Source organism: Rutidosis leptorrhynchoides, chromosome 1 (genome assembly GCF_046630445.1).
Source record: "Rutidosis leptorrhynchoides isolate AG116_Rl617_1_P2 chromosome 1, CSIRO_AGI_Rlap_v1, whole genome shotgun sequence".
In the NCBI taxonomy this organism is placed as follows: Eukaryota; Viridiplantae; Streptophyta; class Magnoliopsida; order Asterales; family Asteraceae; genus Rutidosis; species Rutidosis leptorrhynchoides.
The window spans coordinates 658,249,452-658,272,605 of record NC_092333.1 but is presented as its reverse complement, the minus strand read 5'-3'; the positions used below and the strand labels follow the sequence as shown (position 1 = coordinate 658,272,605).

The window sequence follows — 23,154 nt, the reverse complement described above, 5'->3', positions numbered from 1 at the left end:
TATATATATATATATATATATATATATATATATATATATATATATATATATATATATATATATATATATATATATATATATAGTAGGTGTATGTGTTACATATATAATAGTGTAAGATGATATATATATATATATATATATATATATATATATATATATATATATATATATATATATATATATATATATATATATATATATATATATATATACTTATTACTTTTCTTATTATTTTTACTAACCATATATACTACATAATTCACATTCATACATACATACACACGTGCATATACATACATATATACACATACATATACACGTATGTAAATATTTACATATACACACACACATATACATACAGTGTATACATGCACATACGTACGTATGCATGCATGCATGCATGTGTACCATTATCATTATTATTTACCAATCTTCTCTCGTACATAAAATCATAAACCTAATTATCATTATCTTAAAGTAATAGTTTTATCATAAAATCATAAGTTTTTTTTTTTTTAACATAATAACTAGTAGTCTTTTTTAGCCATAATCAATTCATAATCTTTATCTATCCATATGTATTATCTAAACTTATAACCCTAATCTTTATTACATAAACAATTCCTTTTCATAATCTATATCATAATCATTATTATTTACTAATACACTTTCATATTTTACAACTAAACCCATTAACCATAACCATGACCTATTAACTTACTAACTAGGTTACCATTACTCTTTTATCACTCTTTAAATCTCATACGTAATCCTTTTCATATATTATCACTAATCTTTACTAACCACAATTACTATCCATTTAAGTTTTATATCTACAAGTTCATATTAATTTACATAAACAATATAACTAAATTATATCCTAATAACTCTTAACCTCATTCATAACCTTTTCAACATAATAACTAATCATACTTTCAACTTTTTCATTAATCATCTAACTTGTTCATCATTATCTTTATAAGTTTATTTAAATTCATGTTCATAAATTCATATCAAAGACATAATCTTTTATTTTACTATCATAATCATCATAATAATATTCATAATACCACCATAATAAATTAAGTTCATATGCAACATACAATTATTCATTACTTTTAATCCATGTTCACTATCAATACTTGTTAATAATAATAATTGTAGGTATAGTATATGTAAAGTACATAATTAAACTAGAGCTATAGCTAGTACCTTAGGAGTAAAGATTTAAGAAAAGGAGTGTGTTTGTGGTGTTGAATAAACCGAACAGCAGCAGTAAGAAAAAGGACAGCAGCAACAATGGAAAGGCTTCAGTTTTTGTGGCTGGAAATTGACAGAAAACAAGAAAAAGGCTGGAATGGCTGTCGACTAATGCAGCAACAAAAGGGATATTTTTGTGATTATTTTTGTGGTGTACATTATGGAGAATCATGAGGCTTTTTATAGATGAATTTTGGAAGTCCTAATCCCACTAGAATTACTTGAAGATCAAGGTTTTCTTGAGATAAAAGGGTTAGGAATTAGGATTAGATTATGACTAGTGGTTAACTTAGTGATTAAGTTATTTTTTTTTCATTAGCCGATTTATATTAATTAGTATGTATTTATTTTATTATTATTTTTTCCGGCACTTATATATTTATTTATATACTTTATATATTTTTTTATTAAATTTATTATTATTATTATTAAGGTTACATTTATTTAAATACATTTTATTTAATTATTAGTCCCTAACTTTTATAAATTCTTAATTTAGTTCTAATTAGTTTTTAATTTTATAATTGTCACCATTTAAGATTATTACATAAAGTTTATATTATTATTTTAGTATTAGGGTTTAATATTAAATATTAAATGGTATTAGGGTTTAATATTTAATGTATGGGTTAGGTTTAGGGTTTTAAATAATATTAGAGTTTTAGTATTAATTACTTTATTTATTATATCCGGATAACAACCCTAATGCTAATACACAGAGTATGACATTGAAACCCTAAGAACAACTTGGTAAATTCAGAAGGGAAAAATGAGGGTTGTTATATGCCGTTCAAAAAAAATGGACATGCCAAGTGACCACTAATTAATGAGAACAATCCAAAAGTCTGCTAACATCTTTCAGAGCTTCAGTTGGGAGCGGGTTATGTAACTGCAGGAGATGATTGTGTGGGTGGTTTAGTCCCCCTAGATGATCTCAAACTGCTTTTCAAAAAAATAAAAATAACAAAAAAGATATGGAATGATATTTTCCGCAGCAATGCTTAGACATTCTCCGCTCGTTCAAATTAAATTCGTAACTGAAAAAAGTTTAGTTGAGTTTTTAGATTTCCCAGTGTAGCTGAGATAAGTGCAACGAATAACGAGTCGGATACATGGGTCAAGAATCGGGTCAATATTAAATGGATCATGGGTCGGGTCAAAGTAAAATGGGTCGTGACCCTGACACTTACTGGCATCGTTTTTTATTGTATGTAGGGTGATGACAAATCCACTTAACTTTTTGATTGTGAAGAGTAAAAGTCATTAATACATATTCTAAGTGAATTTATAAATAAGTAAGTAGATTATCATCACCCATATATTATAGACAATACTATACGTAATAGCTATTTTATTTGGAAGAATTACATTCTTAGTGAATGAAGTAAAAGGGTTATTTTAACATCCCGTCAAAGTCCATTAACGGCTATGTTAACTCTGGTCCCAGTGCTTGGCTTGAATTCTATGTAACAACAAAGTTCTACAGCGGAAACAATAAATACTTGAGAATAAACACACAAAACGAGTCAACAATAATGTTGAGTGAATCTACATGTTTAAGTAAACAATACAGTATGTTTAGGAAACAATTTTTAGAAAATGTTTATTAGCGAAAGACCACCAAGGTTTAACATTAAAAGTTTACAGACAACCTTTGTCAAGTTTAAGTCTGTTTGTTAACATCAATGTCAAGTTTCAGCTGTGTATGACATAAAAAAAATGTTTTGTTTCTCCTGCTTGTAAAACACAAGTTTAAGTAACCAATTGCAACGTATGAGGCCACAAAGGTTTCATATTTAAAGTTTGTAGACATCACTATGTCTTGTTTCAAATGTTTGTAGACAATATCATGTCAAGTTTCAAATGTTCATAGACAACACCATGTCAAGTTTTATTTCTATTGTTTGTAAACCACAGTTTTAAGTAACGTAAAATAGTATCTGAAAAACATCATTCAGAAAAATAGTTCATTTGCATTTGACCACGAGATTTCAATAAGCACAACCCAAACGTTGCAAAATGTACATACATCCATGAGTACTTGAATACTAGCATAAAGACCTGCATATAATATACATTACACTTATCCTTTATCCCATAAAAATGTATACACTTGTTCGAGTGTACAAACAGTTCAAAGTAAATGCACCACATTTATAGTAGGGGGAGGTTTGTCTAACCTAACGGATCCATCCATCTAAATTGTGCTTACCCAAAGGTAATAAAAGTATTCAAACTAGGGGCTTTGTGAACAATAACTCAATATGTATAATAGTACTCGTGTCAAAAGTAAAAGCATTTATAAACAGCGTGTATTCTCATCCCAGAAAATATGTAAAAAGTGGGACTGTAGACTCACCTTTGAAAAGCTCGGAATGAAAAGTAAGTGAAATAGCTTGTACGGTTTACTTTCGAGTAATGCAACCTAGGTATACGTATTAAGGTTGGTCAATATTTGTATCTTATACAATAGTGGTTTCATAGAGTAAGTTGTCCTATTGCTCAGACCGACGCGTTTCAAAGTAAAAGTCAACTAGTTCATGCAAGTTAACAAAAGTCAACCAAGGTCAAACAAAAGTTAAACTTGGTCAAAGTGGTCAACTAAAGTCAACACATCAGTAGGTTCATGTCAAATGTTGGTCAAATAATCAAACTTGGTTCATATCATGCATTTTCAGTTTCGGTTTATAGTTTCGTCGATTACCGATTTTGTTGTCATACAGCACGTTAAGTAGTGTGCAACTAAGTCACATATGAACATATGACCAACAAGTTCCACTTAAGACATGTAAATTTTCAATAGTCAACCTATAACCATTCACGAGTTCAAAATTATATCCTTAGCACGAAACACATAATCGTATTCACAAAACACGTTGCATGAAATCAGTTTCAATATGCGCATCAATCTCAAAATGGTCATAACCGGAGCTAGGAGCATGCAAATCAAGCAAGGTCAGTGGCCATGGTTCAAGGAAAAGCTAAACTAACACATATCAAAAGATGAGAGGAATTGATTTATCCAATTGGTACAGTTTATTCCGTAAAGTTAGACGTTCTGTTTCAGCTCAATTCTGTAGTTATCAAATCTTTGGCCTTATTGTGCATAATGTATCAGGTTTCAAGGGTTACTATAAACTAGACTTTGGTCACATATCATACAAAGATTAAATATCCAGAAGATCAAGTTATGCACAAGTCAACTTATAGAGCTAAAGGTGCATACGTAGCAGATTTGGACAGAATACATGTTATCGTTTTTGCACGCACATTACACAAGCTATACCAATCCATACAACACAAGGCCTAGCTGAAAAGTTATCTACACCATATGAATTTTCCAGATATGCAAAGACTTGATTCAATATAGAATTTAGTTGAAGTTACCGAGCAAATCAGTTTTGTCATGAACGTTCGATCAAGCATAACGTGAGCATTACAACTTCAAATAACATGATATCCTAGTCTAAATTGAATGTTTTTGAATTCTCTACACAATTATGATCAGTATATAACTCAATTTCATGCCTATTTTTCCAGAATTCGAATAATTCACAGATTCATCAACAAAACTTTGTTTAATCATAACTTACACATACGGTAACGAAAATACGCAAATCCAAAGCCTAAAATTATTAGGTTTTCGAGAGGATTCTGAATATATTATAATATTTAACATTCATAAAAGTCAAGTTTCTGTAATCATGCAAATCAAATTCGGGTTTAACCAATCACATCAAACGAACAGTTTAACACATGCAACTTAAATATATGCGTATAGACTTGAGCAATTGACATCAAACACTATGAAATCACATCAAAATCATATTTATAAAAACTAGGGTTCATAGAATTTTAACCCAAATCGATCAATTGCAAGTGGTATTAGATAGAGGAGATCGAGTAGAACGCGATTATGCAAGTAATTTAATGATCAAAGAATTAATTGATGAAGATTGGATGAAGATGGTGATGAAAATTTCGTAGCCATGGTGGTGGGTGTCGACTAGTATGTCAGGGAAAGAAAAGAGGCAGTGTTTTTAATTAGATTTAGAGTTTAGTTGCCTTTAAATACTTAACAAGTTTCAAAATAATGCACAAACACCCCCCTCCAATAGGGCCACGACTTGGAGGGCTAAAAAGGGGGTTTCTGGAAGTTTTATTTCTTCTATTTTGGCCACTAAAAGGCTACACGCAAAACTGCAAGTCTCAAAAATTTTACGGTACGCGATAACGGTTTAAATCGTGAACGGTGTATTAAGGATAGTTCAAATATAAATAAATTATTACAAGTAATAATTATGAATTAGGATTACATAAGAATGTACTTGGGCTCAAATTTATACATCATGCAATATTATTTGTAAATAGATTTAACTAGTTGTGGAGCCCTCGCTTCGCGCCGGGGGCTCCGTTTTGAATGCGAGTTAAAAAAAAGTCTTGATCTATTTTGTAAAAAAGAATTTTTTTCGACATCTAACATTGAAGGGTTGTTCCTTTTGTGAAAGTTGCTTCTTTTAGCGTTCGGGTTTTATTTTTAAAAAAAAAGTTAGTAAAGTGGGGGTTCGATTTGTATTTTAATAAAAGTTAGGGGGTTAAGTTTGTGAAATTTGAAAAAAATTTAAGTATAAAGTGGGAGTTCGATTTGTATTTTAATAAAAGTTAGGGGGTTAAGTTTTGAAAATTGAATATTAGTAAAAAAAAAAAGTTAGTAAAGTGGGTGTTCCATTTGTATTTTAATAAAAATTAGGGGGCTAAGTTTGTGAAAGTTGAAAAAAAAATATACGTATAAAGTGGGAGTTCAATTTAAGTTAGGTGGTTAAGTTTGCGAAAAGTAGAAAAAAGAAATAGTACTATTCATTTTGCCTATAACTTTTAGATATAGGTATATAATTATTTAATTTAGTTAGTTCATGTTTGGTGAGAATGATATGTCATGGATATTAGTAAAATTTGATGAGTTGATGATAAAAAAATGATGAGTTAACGTGATGTGGCACAACACTAATTTTAAGAAGTATGTCATGAATAAATGAATAAAACTGGTCACTGCTACTATTATTTATGCAATAAGTATAAAATCCATGATTTATCCATGATTTATGATTAAATGCAGTGAATATATGTTTTTTGACTGCGCGTTTCTTCAAGGTCAATTCATTTACCGAGTTAAAGCACATAGCGTCCATCCTCGTTAAAATGGTTCAAGTTAATTTTATAATCAAATTCATCTATTATTATTAGACGGCTCCTCTTGAAGTATAAATAACTTATACTCGCAAGCTTCTTTAAATAACCTTTGACTTTGCCAGTTTGACATCCTATCCTATATATATATATATATATATATATATATATATATATATATATATATATATATATATATATATAGTTTTATATATTTTACATTATATTATATTCTAGAACATATAAAATTAATTCCAGCGAGTGTTACCTTCTTAAACAACAATCAACTTATACTTGCAGTTTCCATGTATATATAATTCGTTAACTTAACTAAAATATAATCTACGTAGGTTTGACACAATTTATTCTAAATATTACGGAGTAAATAAATGTTCACCCTGTTTCTCATTCAACTCAAATGTTTAACCGCACCCACAAGCCTTCCTCCTCGATCCTAGTCGGTCAACCCCCACCATTTCCGGTCACCCTATATAAACTTCCAAACCCTAACTATAATCCCACCTCACCTCTCTTCAAAAAAGAAAGAAAAAAAGAAGACTTCAAATACTTCACATTGATAGATTTTTTAAAGTTCATTGTGTAACTAATTCTTCTCAATCACAATATCACAATATTATAATGATGACGATCATGAAAATAATCTTCATGATCGCCACCACTATGGCGATAGCCATAGCAATGACCCTTACCATCTCTTACACCACGGTTCACAATCAAGAAACGACGATAACTGGTCCACGGACATTAGCAGGGCCCACATTTCCGAAAAGGGTGAGTAGGTTTCTAGCCGAAAACAGTAACCCTAGAGCTGCGGACCATTGCAAGAAAGACGACGAGATTTGTTACATCTTAGAAGGTAAAAACTCGACATGTTGTAACAACAAATGTATGGATTTAAGCGAGGATAAACATAACTGTGGAGCGTGCAAGAATAAGTGCAAATTTACGAGCTCGTGTTGCAGAGGGGAGTGTGTGAATTTGGCTTATGACAAGAGGCATTGCGGGTCGTGTGGGAATAAATGTATGCCCGGAGGTTATTGCATTTACGGTCTTTGCAATTACGCCTAATTATTCCATCCTGATTCGTACGTATGTGTGTTAAGTTGAGAGGTTTATTGATACTTGATGAATCATATATATCATCATCTTTATACTTTATACTTTACATTAATTAATTGTTCATAGGCAACTAAATTATGCTATCAATAATGACCCTGTTCATGTTCTGCATGGTCACCCCAAAATGTTGTATACTAATTATTTATAATGTTAATTTGTGTTGTTTGACTTGTTTCCTGTATGTAATCAAATACTCAGTTTTGAATCATTATTGCATTATTTAGTTTTATGGTCACTACAAGTGTTACGAATTGTATATCGAGATGCTTAATATCGCCAGAATGGTTTCAATAAACAAACGAATAATGTCGACTAATTAAATTGCATTATGACTTTATTTGATATCTCATTAGCCTAATTAAAGGGTTTAGTTGAAGGTATGTAATTGAGCTAACTTTTATATATGAATTAAACCCATTAAGGCATCTATAATATCGAAGAAATTACTTATTAGAGAAAACATGTAATTAAGTTGGAAAAAGATGTAATTAAGCAACAGAAATGTGCGAAGAGGTTGCTATATGTGGCAAGCAAAGATGAAAGCATGTTCATGAAACCTTAATTCCAGCTAAGAATCGTTTGCGTAGCGATTAGAGAGTGGAAAATTATGTGTGTTTCATATATTGTAAGTTACCTATAAAAAGTCGTCTATCAAACACATGTATGTTTCTTGCACATCACACATTTTTATATTTTTTTACCATAGTATATTCGATCTCTTTCCTGTTTTGTTAACTTTTTGTTTACTCGGTTTTACCCATCCAAAGTTCACATATTTAGAGGTGACGCTAATAATGGTTGAATTAGAAAGAAGTGTCTTTACTTTGAGTTGAGGGGTATGTTATTTCATCAATTACGGATAACGAATGGTATAATTTTTTAAGATAACTATATGAATCAATTAATCAGTAAATAAATAATCATATATTTATCTATTTTGATAAATCTCCTCTGTACATTATAATAAAGTCCTAATTGAGATATTATTATTAACAACAACTCTTAATCTACACCATTAGATTAAACCACTACCCCTATCTCTAAACCATTGGATCTAATTATAACTCAATAAGTATTTCTTAATTAATTTTATACCCTTAATACCTCTAAAAAAAAAAAAAAAAAAGACGCGGACCTCTTAACCTATTCGGATCCTCAGTTCTAACTTCTAACAAACATTAGGGCTAATAATGTTTGCGGGTCGATTTCGTTGATCAATCGTTGTTCTAGCATAATCGTTTATTTGAAAAACAAAGGTTAGTTGCACTCCTTCTGCGATGATTACGATGTCTGTTGTTAATGATGATATATGTTTATACTAAATCGGTATTTGGTGTTTCAATATCATCGATTTTCCTTTTTCGATGGGCGATACTCCCCTTCTTCGACGATTTCGATGGCATGTATAGTGTTAACGATGCTATATGCTTATACTAACTGTGTATCTCGTGTTTCAGTAAACATTGATTTTGTTGCTTATCGTACCGTATAAAACCCTAGATAATCGTGTTATAATTTTATAATTGGTTCTTGCTCTTACAATGGATTCAATAGATTGAGTTTCGAATTTAATCTGATGTTTGTGTACATCTCATTCATTTTTTTCAGGCCGAAGATGATTCCAAAGTTTTGCAAATTGAAACCGTGATTTTATCAACCAAAAAAGTAAGTAATGTGTTTATACCTTTATGTGTTCTGATTGTTATGGTTAAAGTTAGAGTTGTGCTTTATCTAATTTAATGACTTTTACAAGTGATTAACGTTGCAAATATCTATGTAAAAACTGCATCACTTGAGACGACCCGTCTTAATCCATAAGGACGAATACAATAACATATGATTACATTGCGAGGTATTTGACCTCTATATGATACATTTTACAAACATTGCATTCGTTTTTAAAAGACAAACTTTCTTTACATCGAAAGTTGACGGCATGCATACCATTTTATAATACATCCAACTCTAATTGACTTAATAATAATCTTGATGAATTCAACGACTCGAATGCAACGTCTTTTGAAATATGCCATGAATGACTCCAAGTAATATCTTTAAAATGAGCAAATGCACAGCGGAAGATTTCTTTCATACCTGAGAATAAACATGCTTTAAAGTGTCAACCAAAAGGTTGGTGAGTTCATTAGTTTATTATAATCAATCATTTCCAACCATATAATAGACCACAAGATACTCATATTTAGAAAACAATCTGTGCAGATCTACTCCTGCTATAAAATCATTCATATGAAGAACACTGGAACCTTTCAAAACAACTCACAAACGGTAGCTAATGCGTCGTGCAATGCAAAATCATCTCACCGTGGTAGTTAATACAATATAATTTCAATAACGGTAGCTAATGCATCGTGCAATGCAAAAATTTCTCACCGTAAATAATTTTACAACGGTAGCTAATGCGTCGTGCAATGCAAAATCATCTCACCGAGGGTAGCTAAAACGGTAGCTAATGCGTCGTGCAATGCAAAATCATCTCACCGTTACTAACTACTAAATCGAACCATTTCGGTAACTAATGCATCGTGCAATGCAAAATCATCTCACCGATAAAAAATCTTACAACGGTAGCTAATGCATCGTGCAATGCAAAAATTTCTCACCGAGGGTAGCTAAAACGGTAGCTAATGCGTCGTGCAATGCAAAATCATCTCACCGTTACTAACTACTAAATCGAACCATTTCGGTAGCTAATGCGTCGTGCAATGCAAAATCATCTCACCGATGGTCGATAATACAATCTTTATAGAAATCGAACCTCTGAATCCAAATAATTCTATCATAGAATGTAGTTTTGAATACTTGTGTCTATTTCATCAAACATTTATAAAAGCATTTCATGTATTCTCAGTTCAAAAAAATATATCTCAAAAACATTTAATAAAACAGTTATAAAAACAGCGCATGTATTCTCAGTCCCAAAAATGTAAAGAGCAAAAGGGAATCAAATGAACTCACAATACAATATTTTGTAGTAAAAATATTCATACGACGACACTGAACAATGCAGGCTTGGCCTCGGATTCACGAACCTATATCAATTATATATATTAAAACATATAATCGTAATCGAACAAGTTTATGTTTTATTATTAATTGTTATTTTAGTAACTTATATATTTCATTAATAACTAAATTAACTATACTTATTTTATATACTTTAGATAAATAATTAGTATTTATTATGAAAATATTAATGTTGTTATGTGATATGTTTTAAATATATTTTTATATGGCTATTTATTTGGTAAAATAATATCAATAATAATAAATAAAAATTTGTTTCTTTTTATGCTAATAATAATAATACTAAAATTATTTAGATTTAGTAATGATATTGATATTAATAGTTTTGATAATAATACTAATAATAAAAGTAATGTTAGTAATAATAATAATTTTAATAAAAATAATAATAATGATAAGATAAAAATGTTAATTTTCATAGAAATAATATTTTAAATAATAATGGTACTTTTAATAAAAATGATGATTTTAATAGAAATTTTAATAATAATACCAATATTAATGTTAAATGATAATTCTAATACTATTATTAATAATAATGATACTTTTAGTAATAGTGGTCACCATAATAATACTTATGATAATCATAATACTAATACTCATATTAATAATAATAATATATTATAGTAATAATAATAATGATAATAATATTAATTATACTAATAATCTTATTTCTAATATTGGTAATAATAATACTTACTTAATAACATTCAATAATAAATAATAATAATAATAATAATAATAATAATAATAATAATAATAATAATAATAATAATAATAATAATAATAATAATAACAACAATAATAATAACAATAATAATAAAATAATAATAATAATAATAATAATAATAATAAGAGTATTAGTAATAACTACCTCAAATGAGTATCCCTAAAAAAATGCCCAAGTCCGGGTTTGAACCCGCGACGTCCCGCTAACTCGCTAATACCCTTAACCATCGATCCAATCATGTTTTTCTGATAATATGCGAAAACTAATTTTTATTTAATCCCGTTATTAACAGTTTCTTCTCCTTCTTCATATCATCTTCAATTTACTATCATCATCTTAATCATCCTGATCATAACCAAAATCCTAATCAAGATCATACGCATCATTATCATAACGATTCTCCATCATCAACATCGATCATCATCGTGATCTATACGTATTTCATTATCATTACACCCATAATATTCATCTTCATCACCTCGTTCATCATGTAACCATATCCATTATATTATCACGTGCCTCGCCATTCTTTCTCAACGCCACCATCATTAAAGTATTAACTACAAATCCATCATAAAACCTGTCTTGGGTCACGGCCCAACAATACCAAGAGATGTACAGCCCTAATGGAAAAAAAACAGAATGTGGAAGCCCAACAAGGAAAACTAGGATTCGGCCCAAGTCTAAAGGGCAAGTCCATTGATTCAGTCGACAAGAAAAGAAAATGGTGGGGTTCTGTACAGGGTCAATAATAAAGCAGCCCTCAATAATCATAAGTGATTAAATTAACTGGAACCCAATATTATCTATTAGATAATGTTAGATGGTGGGGGTTTCTGTAGTGACCCGAACTTTTCCATGTTTATATATATTAATTGAGATTGATATTTACATGACTAAATGTTTCTAACGTGTTAAGCAATCAAACTTGTTAAGACTTGATTAAATGAAATAAGTTTCATATAGACAATTGATCACCCATGTTGACCGGCGATTCACGAACGTTACAAAATTGTAAAAACTACATGTTGTGGTATATATATAGACATATATATATGGTTGACATAAGATTATGATGAGTAAGTATCGCACTAAGTATATTAACAATGTGTGATATACATAAGAAATGAGATTACTAAGTTAAGAAACTCGAAATGATATATATAACGATTATCGTTATGATAACGTCTACTAAATACATATGTATCATATTAAGATATTGATACACTATATTTAACATGATAAAATGATATTTAAATATATCATTAAGTGTGTTAACAATGAACTACATATGTAAAAACAAGACTACTAACCCAAGAATTACGAAACGAGACTTATATGTAACGATTATCGTTGTAACGATATTTTAATGTATATATCATATTAAGAGATATTCATACATCATAATATCATGATAATATAATAATTTAACATCTCATTTGATATAATAAACATTGGGTTAACAACATTAATTGAGATCGTTAACTTAAAGGTTTTAAAACAACACTTACATGTAACGACTAACGAAGACTTAACGACTCCATTAGAATGTATATACATGTTGTGTTTTGATATGTATTCTTACACTTTTGAAAGACTTCAAGACACATATCAAAATACTTCTACTTAACAAAAATGCTTACAATTACATCCTCGTTCAGTTTCATCAACAATTCTACTCGTATGCACCCGTATTCGTACTCGTACAATACACAGCTTTTAGATGTATGTACTATTGGTATATACACTCCAATGATCAGCTCTTAGCAGCCCATGTGAGTCACCTAACACATGTGGGAACCATCATTTGGCAACTAGCATGAAATATCTCATAAAATTACAAAAATATGAGTAATCATTCATGACTTATTTACATGAAAACAAAATTACACATCCTTTATATCTAATCCATATACCAACGACCAAAAACACCTACAAACACTTTCATTCTTCAATTTTCTTCATCTAAGTGATCTCTCTCAAGTTCTATCTTCAAGTTCTAAGTGTTCTGATGTGGTAGCGGAGGGGTATAAAATAGTATTATTTTTACTAGGAAATACTACAAAATATGACACAAGTTTTATTAATTTACGGATGGGATATACCTAAACCTTGCTACAACACTATAGGCAGTGTACCTAATCGTAGAGTAGTGTAGTTTTTAGTAAGTCCGGTTCGTTCCACAGGGAGCTAGTGATTACGTACTATATTTTTAACTATAACTATATTTATATAAATATATATATCTAAGTAGTAATATTATTATAAAAGGGGGGTTTTTACCGTTTAGTGACCGGTTTGTCGATTCTATATTTTAAGCGCAAAGATAAATGACGATAATTAAAGTGCGTAAAATAATGACAATAAATAAAATGACAGTAAATAAAATTGCGAGTAATAAAATGACAGTAAATAAAGATACGATGAGAAATACAATAAAAGAATTATGCTTATTTAAACTTCCGTAATCATGATGTTTGACGTGTTGATTTTAATTTATTACCATGGGTTAATTGTCCTTTGTCCTGGTTTATTTGATACCTATCTGGTTTTTATCCATAATAGTCCATCGGTCATAAATATAAAGTGCGAGTGTCCTCGTCAAATTACCCTTATACCCGAAGTCAAATATTCCAGCTAATTAAGGATTTAAACTGTGACGCAGTTATCACTTCTGTCAACAATTACACCAGTTATCACTGTATGTAATCTACCCCTGTTTTGATTAGATATGAATATTAATTTACCCACTTGATCAGTTTGAATAATCAATTACCCAACCCAATTGATTAATTAAATGATTATAACAGATTCCATATGAACGTCACTAAATAGGACAACCATAATCATTATTAATTATTAGGTTAATTAATTTGAAGATAGGTTCGACAGACTCCAATGAGTTGTCACTCAATTAGACAATACCCCCCATCTATTAATAGTCAATAGTCCAATTTCCACAAGTGTCGGTCTTTTGCCCAAACCTTAATTATGGTACAAAGTTCAATAACTCCGTCTTAATATTTTAGCCCAACATCACGATTACTTCGGCTCAAATAAGCATAATAATAACTTAGCTACGAGACATTAATGTAAAAAGGTTGAACATAACTTACAATGATTAAAAATAGCGTAGCGTTACACGGACAGAATTTCGACTTACACACTCAAACGATCTCTATCATAAATCTTATTATTATCATAATTTAAAATTAAAATTAAGATTATTGTTATATCTTATTAAGTTAACATTATGATAGAGATATAGAATATAGATATTGATAATTGATATAGATATTTGATCGATATATAGATAAAAAAAAAAGGATCGAAAAAGTTCTCCTCAATTCCTCGTTACATAGATCGTTACATAGCCTTTTATAGGCGAAATTAGAAATTGAATTTTCATTTACGACCCCTGAACTATGCTCAATTAACAACTTTTTATTATTTAATATTATTCTTATTATGAATTATTTAAATATTATATTTTATTCTTGTGCATAGTTGACTCGTAATTTTTACACCGTTGCGTCGAGCGCTGAAAGTTGGTTCATGCCTCGGTTCCGGATTTTCGAACGCCCTTTCGTACAATTTTATATCGTGTACTTTGCGTTTTGTAACTTGTACTCTTGTCATTTTTAGACGTTCTTCATCAATAAATTGAACCTTTTGAATTGTATCTTGTACATTTGAGCTTTTTGGACGTTTTGGTCTTTCAAATCTTCGTTTTTGTCTTTAAATCTTCATTTTCGAGCGATTTGCGTCTTTCGTCTTCGCACTTATTTATTTAACTATTACAACTAAAAATAAGGAAATTACATTTAAAAACTTTACATATTGGAACGATATTGCTACTAAATATATGTTCATTTGGAACACTATCAAATATCCCCACACTTGAGCGTTGCTTGTCCTCAAGCAATACAGAACTTGAAATAAAAACATACATGAATCACTTTTTTATTCATCACATTTTGTACATCAGTGATTTTGATATAGCGGTATAAACAATGACAGTAATGATGGTTAAAGGTGGGTGTGTCATCCACAGTTGCCTTGGGTTTAGGTCAACGACACTTGCAATCAAATAGCTGATTTACTTTCGGTTTCCAAAGCAAAGTGCACATTTGAAAGGCGGTTTACAGTCCCACATGACTATAAAAATTTAGATCCTTTAGGAAATAGGATCTTTATGAAAACATTTGATCTTTTGAAAATTCAATCTAGCTTTTACCCTAGATAAGTTTTCTGATTTGATCCACCATTGGTGTTGCAAAATATGTTTGTGGATCAATATTTTGGCTAAAAACTTTTAGGTTCATGTAATCCACTGCTATCCCGGTATCGAATAGCACACATCCAGTTTACTTGTTCCGTATATTACCTTTCGGTAAACTACCGTCCGGTTGTAAAGGAAAGCGATGAACAAGAAACTGTTAAGGCAATGTCCCGTGACATGCAGATGATTATGTTCTTATTAACGTGTCGGATGCTAGAACTATCCTTGGTAGGAGCAATAGTAAAGATCATCCTATGATTTTTCGGTCTGGCACAAGGTCCTGTCTCCGACCATGCTATGCAACCACCGTTCTTACGGTTGACACCCGATTTTGTTCTGGTGACCTAATGAATTCTAGGTGAATTTCTTAGGATTTTACGTTCAATGGTAATGAGCGCATTGAAAATGGTTTTTCAGAAAACAAATCGGTTTGTATTTTTGATCAAAATATTTTCTCGTTCATGCTCGAGTTTAGATATCATCGAATTCCATGAGTTTGAATTCTCAATCTTTAAGGTCAATCTCTAGGATTGAGTATTATCAGTCTTAAAAGCTGATTTTTAATCTTTAAGGAGATTATCCTTTTCTGGGGATCTGATTCATTAGTCTTATCAAGCTAATTTGCACGGCGCCTCCCCATTGTACGAGATAAATCCTTCTCATGGTTAGGATAAATCTGACCACTTGGCGACCCTGTTTGATGCTGAGGTCCGTGGATTTCCTGCTGATTTTAGAGATGACTTTTCTAGATTTTTCGTCAACCTACAGCTGGTCTGGACGACAACTTCATGACCTAAATCAAGAAGCGCGTGTCTTTTTCGGAAGACTTTACTTCCTTTTAATGATGGAATTGATTCATCGTGTAGATCCATCTTTCTTTCAAATGTATTACAGTAAACCGGGTAAAACTGATTAGTATCGTCCAAAGCAAAAGTTCCTGCAATAATCTTGTACAAAAATATGTGATATATGTTTTAAATTGAATAACTTGGTACATTCTTCCCACACTTAGTTTCTTTCTTTGCCTTTTTATTTTCTTCTATTTCATTTTAAATGAATTCAAGCGTTTTAGGGTGTTTCTCAATTTATGTCCTTTTCGAGGTAACGATAATTTCGGTATTATCACCTAGTTTTCATCGTTCATAAATATGTATAAACATGATTTTGAGTTCATTTAATTGAAAATTTTTCAAATTTTCACAAAATTTGGCAAATAAACTAAGTGTAAACCCGAGAGAATTTATAACCCTTCCCCACACTTGAGATCATGCAATGCCCTCATTTGCATGAAATCAGACTATAATTATAAATTCATGAGGGTGATTAGTGTAGAAAAGTGATTAAAAATACCCAGTTTGTAAGCATATTATTTTACATCACCTTTGATATTTTGCGCCTTGTCATCAAAATTAGTAGCTTTTTGTTGAACTTAATGACAGTCTTTGAAAGTGCGCTGTTTTACCCTGTTGTGTACATAACATAAAATACAAACATATATACATATTTTTGAAGTTTGGTATATAACCCCTACGTTCAAAAATTAATATAATATATTTTTTTTTTTTTTTTGCATACTTTAGATCAATAAAATTAAATGATAACAAAATTTGTCGCCCCGCCCTCGGGTAAAGCAATTTCGGCTCAACGACCTAGTCTTTAACTCACGACGAATTTTAGAAATCATTTTTTAAACTTAATGAATTAAAGTAAATTTTGTTTTTAAAATCACACAAAACTTAAATTTAAAAGGCATATTAATTAAAACCTAAAAAATAAAAATTCAGAATGGTGGGAGAAAACTAGTTCTTTAGTGTCTGCTAGCGGAAAAGACCAATCGGATTCCATTCTCGGAACTACACGAGAACAGAACAATTAACTCTAGACAGCATTTTCTTTTTAGAACATTTAAATCTCCCCACACTTAGGTAGCTGTGGTGTCAAAATTGTGATTAACTTCATCGTCAATTTCTCTTGGTCCATAATCAACTTGCATATCCGTGACTTTTTCTTTAAGCCATTGGTCGGATTCCTGTGTAATATCCACAATTTCAACTAGTTTCTCCTTTTCTTTAGGTGATAGATTGGATACTAACCGGTTACATAACTTAAAGTTCCCCTTGGTTCTAGCATCGCGAATCCGTTTAATAAGTTTCTTCATTGAACTATTAATAACGGGGTCATTTAATTTCGTATCAACAACGGGGTTCTTTGTTATCAGGTCATCATTAGGTGTTACTTCATTTTCCCCACACTTAGGCGTTTTATTATTGCTAAGCACTACCGTTGGAGTTGGTAAAACAACATGGTTCTTACCAATCGTTTTTGCTGGTTCAACGGTTTTGGTTGGTGGAGATTTAGACTTTCGAATCATAAAGGTGATCGATTTTTCATCATTACTAAGTGTCATTCTACCATTTCTTACATCAAATAACGCCCCGGTGGACGCTAAGAATGGTCGACCTAAAATTAGAGGAATGTTTGGGTCCTCTTCTATGTCAATGACAATGAATTCGACTAGAAAGGTTAAATTACCTACTTGAATGGGTAGGTTGTCAGCAATTCCAACTGGGTGCTTAATGGTTTGATCAAAGAATCGAACACTCATATCCGTTGGAGTTAACTCACCTACACCTAATCTCTTATATAAGGAAAGAGGCATAACACTCACACTTGCACCTAAATCTGCTAGTGCATCATACATGACACAATCACTAAGTAGACAAGGAACAATAAATTCACCCGGATCACCTACCCTAGGTGGAGGTTTTGGTGGAACTGTATTCACCGGGTTTACTTCTACGGCTTTTGTTTCTTGTACTTTCTTATTTTTTTTCTTCTTCTTCTTTCCAGAAGTATCACAATCTTTATTACTTATTACTTGCTCATACTCAACTCCTTTTCTTGGAAACGGGATGGGTGGTTTATATGGTGCCACCACTGGCTTTACATACTCGGGTGGTGGTGGTGTAACTTCTTCATTGTTACTCTCATCTAAAACCTTCCCATCTTCTGGTGCTGGTTTTTCAGAATTCGTTGAAACCATATTAACATTCTCATTCCGAGGATTTACTTTAGTATTACTCGGTAGCTTTCCTTGTTCCCTCTCACTCATCATGCTAGCAAGAGTACCTATGTGTTTTTCTAGATTCAAAATGGAAGCTTGTTGAGTTCTTAATGACTGATCAAATCTCTCGTTCGTTTGGGTTTGAGTTTCAATAAATTGTGTTTGAGATTCAACTAGCTTAAATACCACTTCTTCCATATTTGACTTTTTCTCTTCGGTTTGTTGTGGTGGTTTATACAAGCCAGGTCTTTGTTGATTGAAAGTGTTGTTTTGAGTTGGTTGGTTATTCGGACCTTGTTGGTTATACGAGTTATTGTCCGGTCCTTTTGGATTGTAAAGAATGTTTTGATTTCGATTGAAGTTTGGCCTTGGCTGTTGATAATTATTCTGATAACTATTTTCCAGCCTTTGGTTCATGTAGACAACATTCTCACGTTGTTCCATCGTTTGTTCAATGTGACAGTCTTTCATTAAGTGTGGTCCACCGCATTGCTCAAAACTGATTCGTATTGCGTGAATATCTTTATTCATCTTTTCCATTCGTCTTTCGAAAGCATCTATTTTTGCGGAAACGGAATCAAAGTCATGGCTAGAATCGGCTCTAGCCGCTTTAGATGATCGAAAGATATCTTTTTCTTGGTGCCACTCATGCGAGTGGGAGGCTGTGTTATCAATAATTTTGTAAGCTTCAGTTGCGGTTTTCTTCATAATGGATCCACCAGCGGTTATGTCGATGTCTTTTCGTGTGGCGATGTCTACGCCTTTATAGAAGATTTGTACTATTTGAAAAGTATCTAATCCGTGTTGAGGACATCCTCTCAACATCCTTCCGAATCTTGTCCACGCCTCATATAATGTTTCATTTGGATTTTGCGCGAACGTAACAATTTCTCCTTGAAGTCTCACGGCTTTGGATGCCGGAAAGAATCGTTTAAGAAATTTTTCAACTAAAACATCCCATGTGTCAATCGCCCCTTCAGGTAAAGATTCTAACCAATCTTTGGCTTCTCCCTTTAAAGTCCAGGGAAATAACATGAGATAGATTTGTTCGTCTTCCACTTCTCGGATTTTGAATAGTGTACAAATTCTATTAAACGTACGAAGATGTTCGTTTGGGTCTTCATTCGGCGCACCACTGAATTGGCATTGATTAGTCACCATGTGTAGAATTTGTCCTTTGATTTCATAATCTGGAGCATTAACTTCTGGTTTAATAATGGCATGACCTTGGCCCGTGCTGTAGCTCTCATTCGGTCTTCCATACTTAGAGGTTCTAGATTTTCCATGATTGGAAGTGTTGTATCTGAATCACTAGAGGTTTCTGATTTAATGGTTTCTTCCTCAACAATCTCTGTTTGAATGATTGGTGGTTCCGGAGGAATAATTAATGGATCAGGGTCTCGGAATTGTCCCTGAGTATTCTCCGGATTCTCAATTGTGATATTGGTTTCAAAAACTGGATTATCGGAAATTTGAGTTGAAGTACTCGGTCGACTTGATGACGAGTCTAAAGAAAAATCAACGGCAGCTATATTTGTTAAACGATGTCTTGATCGAGTTACAGGTGGTGAACGTACAAAAGGTGGTGAACGTCTTGCTCGGTGCATTCACTGAATATCCTATTAGTTTTAAAAAGGAAAGAAAAATTATAATAAGTTATCCAACCAATAGACTTTTCTGATTTTGCCCACGTTTCGAATAGCCAAAAGATGCAGCAGAGGGGCAGGATTCGTTTGGTCTCAATATAATTGAGGACTGTTTGGCTCCAATAACCCGGTCCACGTACAAATCCAACTATTACTACGAACCAGAAAATTTTGATGTCTATCAATTTAACCACTTAAAATAAATTTTCGTAATTTTAAGAAATTTAGAGAAGAAGTAGAAAAAATTCTAAGTCCTAAAAACTAGAATGGCGAGAAATAAGAGAGAAAAAGAGTGCGCGTCGAAAAGTGTCGAAAAACGAAAAAGGCGAAGAGTGGCTTATAAGACTTTAAAAACACGCGATTAATCCAACCTTATAACTATCACTATCTTAAAATTAAAACTACAAATAGAGATTACTAATTGGAATTGTAATTGATACATAGGTAAAAGGCGTCGAAAAATAAAAATAAGAAAATAACTATGGCAAAACTAAACTTAATACTAAAAGTTGCGACTATAGTCTAAAAATCTAAAGGTAATTAAACTAAAAAATAATTTTTTTATAGACAAAATCTTAAAAATATATAATTTTTTAAATTTTTTTTTTTTTTTTTACGTTTTTTTTTTTTTTTTTACAGAATTTTTTTTTTTTTTTCAAATATAAATTAAAAATATAGTGTTTCGCCGAGTCCCCGGCAGCGGCGCCAAAAACTTGATGTGGTAGCGGAGGGGTATAAAATAGTATTATTTTTACTAGGAAATACTACAAAATATGACACAAGTTTTATTAATTTACGGATGGGATATACCTAAACCTTGCTACAACACTATAGGCAGTGTACCTAATCGTAGAGTAGTGTAGTTTTTAGTAAGTCCGGTTCGTTCCACAGGGAGCTAGTGATTACGTACTATATTTTTAACTATAACTATATTTATATAAATATATATATCTAAGTAGTAATATTATTATAAAAGGGGGGTTTTTACCGTTTAGTGACCGGTTTGTCGATTCTATATTTTAAGCGCAAAGATAAATGACGATAATTAAAGTGCGTAAAATAATGACAATAAATAAAATGACAGTAAATAAAATTGCGAGTAATAAAATGACAGTAAATAAAGATACGATGAGAAATACAATAAAAGAATTATGCTTATTTAAACTTCCGTAATCATGATGTTTGACGTGTTGATTTTAATTTATTACCATGGGTTAATTGTCCTTTGTCCTGGTTTATTTGATACCTATCTGGTTTTTATCCATAATAGTCCATCGGTCATAAATATAAAGTGCGAGTGTCCTCGTCAAATTACCCTTATACCCGAAGTCAAATATTCCAGCTAATTAAGGATTTAAACTGTGACGCAGTTATCACTTCTGTCAACAATTACACCAGTTATCACTGTATGTAATCTACCCCTGTTTTGATTAGATATGAATATTAATTTACCTACTTGATCAGTTTGAATAATCAATTACCCAACCCAATTGATTAATTAAATGATTATAACAGATTCCATATGAACGTCACTAAATAGGACAACCATAATCATTATTAATTATTAGGTTAATTAATTTGAAGATAGGTTCGACAGACTCCAATGAGTTGTCACTCAATTAGACAATACCCCCCATCTATTAATAGTCAATAGTCCAATTTCCACAAGTGTCGGTCTTTTGCCCAAACCTTAATTATGGTACAAAGTTCAATAACCCCGTCTTAATATTTTAGCCCAACATCACGATTACTTCGGCTCAAATAAGCATAATAATAACTTAGCTACGAGACATTAATGTAAAAAGGTTGAACATAACTTACAATGATTAAAAATAGCGTAGCGTTACACGGACAGAATTTCGACTTACACACTCAAACGATCTCTATCATAAATCTTATTATTATCATAATTTAAAATTAAAATTAAGATTATTGTTATATCTTATTAAGTTAACATTATGATAGAGATATAGAATATAGATATTGATAATTGATATAGATATTTGATCGATATATAGATAAAAAAAAAAGGATCGAAAAAGTTCTCCTCAATTCCTCGTTACATAGATCGTTACATAGCCTTTTATAGGCAAAATTAGAAATTGAATTTTCATTTACGACCCCTGAACTATGCTCAATTAACAACTTTTTATTATTTAATATTATTCTTATTATGAATTATTTAAATATTATATTTTATTCTTGTGCATAGTTGACTCGTAATTTTTACACCGTTGCGTCGAGCGCTGAAAGTTGGTTCATGCCTCGGTTCCGGATTTTCGAACGCCCTTTCGTACAATTTTATATCGTGTACTTTGCGTTTTGTAACTTGTACTCTTGTCATTTTTAGACGTTCTTCATCAATAAATTGAACCTTTTGAATTGTATCTTGTACATTTGAGCTTTTTGGACGTTTTGGTCTTTCAAATCTTCGTTTTTGTCTTTAAATCTTCATTTTTGAGCGATTTGCGTCTTTCGTCTTCGCACTTATTTATTTAACTATTACAACTAAAAATAAGGAAATTACATTTAAAAACTTTACATATTGGAACGATATTGCTACTAAATATATGTTCATTTGGAACACTATCATGTTCTTCATAAATTCCATAAGTATAGTTTCATAAAAACCAAGAATACTTCCAAGTTTGCAAGTCTACTTCCAAGCTTTCTAATCCATTCCAAGTAATCATCTAAGATCAAGGAACCTTTATTATTTACAGTAGGTTATTATTCTAATTCAAGGTAATATTCATATTCAAACTTTGATTCAATTTCTACAACTATAACAATCTTATTT

General features: G+C 31.2%; 1 protein-coding gene across 1 annotated transcript; it reads left to right on the top strand.

Annotated features, from left to right (window-relative positions):
- The first annotated feature begins 7,086 nt into the window (after positions 1-7,086).
- Positions 7,087-7,536, top strand: LOC139885846 (stigma-specific STIG1-like protein 1). The gene has a single exon (XM_071869601.1). It carries the CDS (start codon positions 7,087-7,089, stop codon positions 7,534-7,536), a length of 450 nt encoding a protein of 149 aa, XP_071725702.1.
- Positions 7,537-23,154: the final 15,618 nt, after the last annotated feature.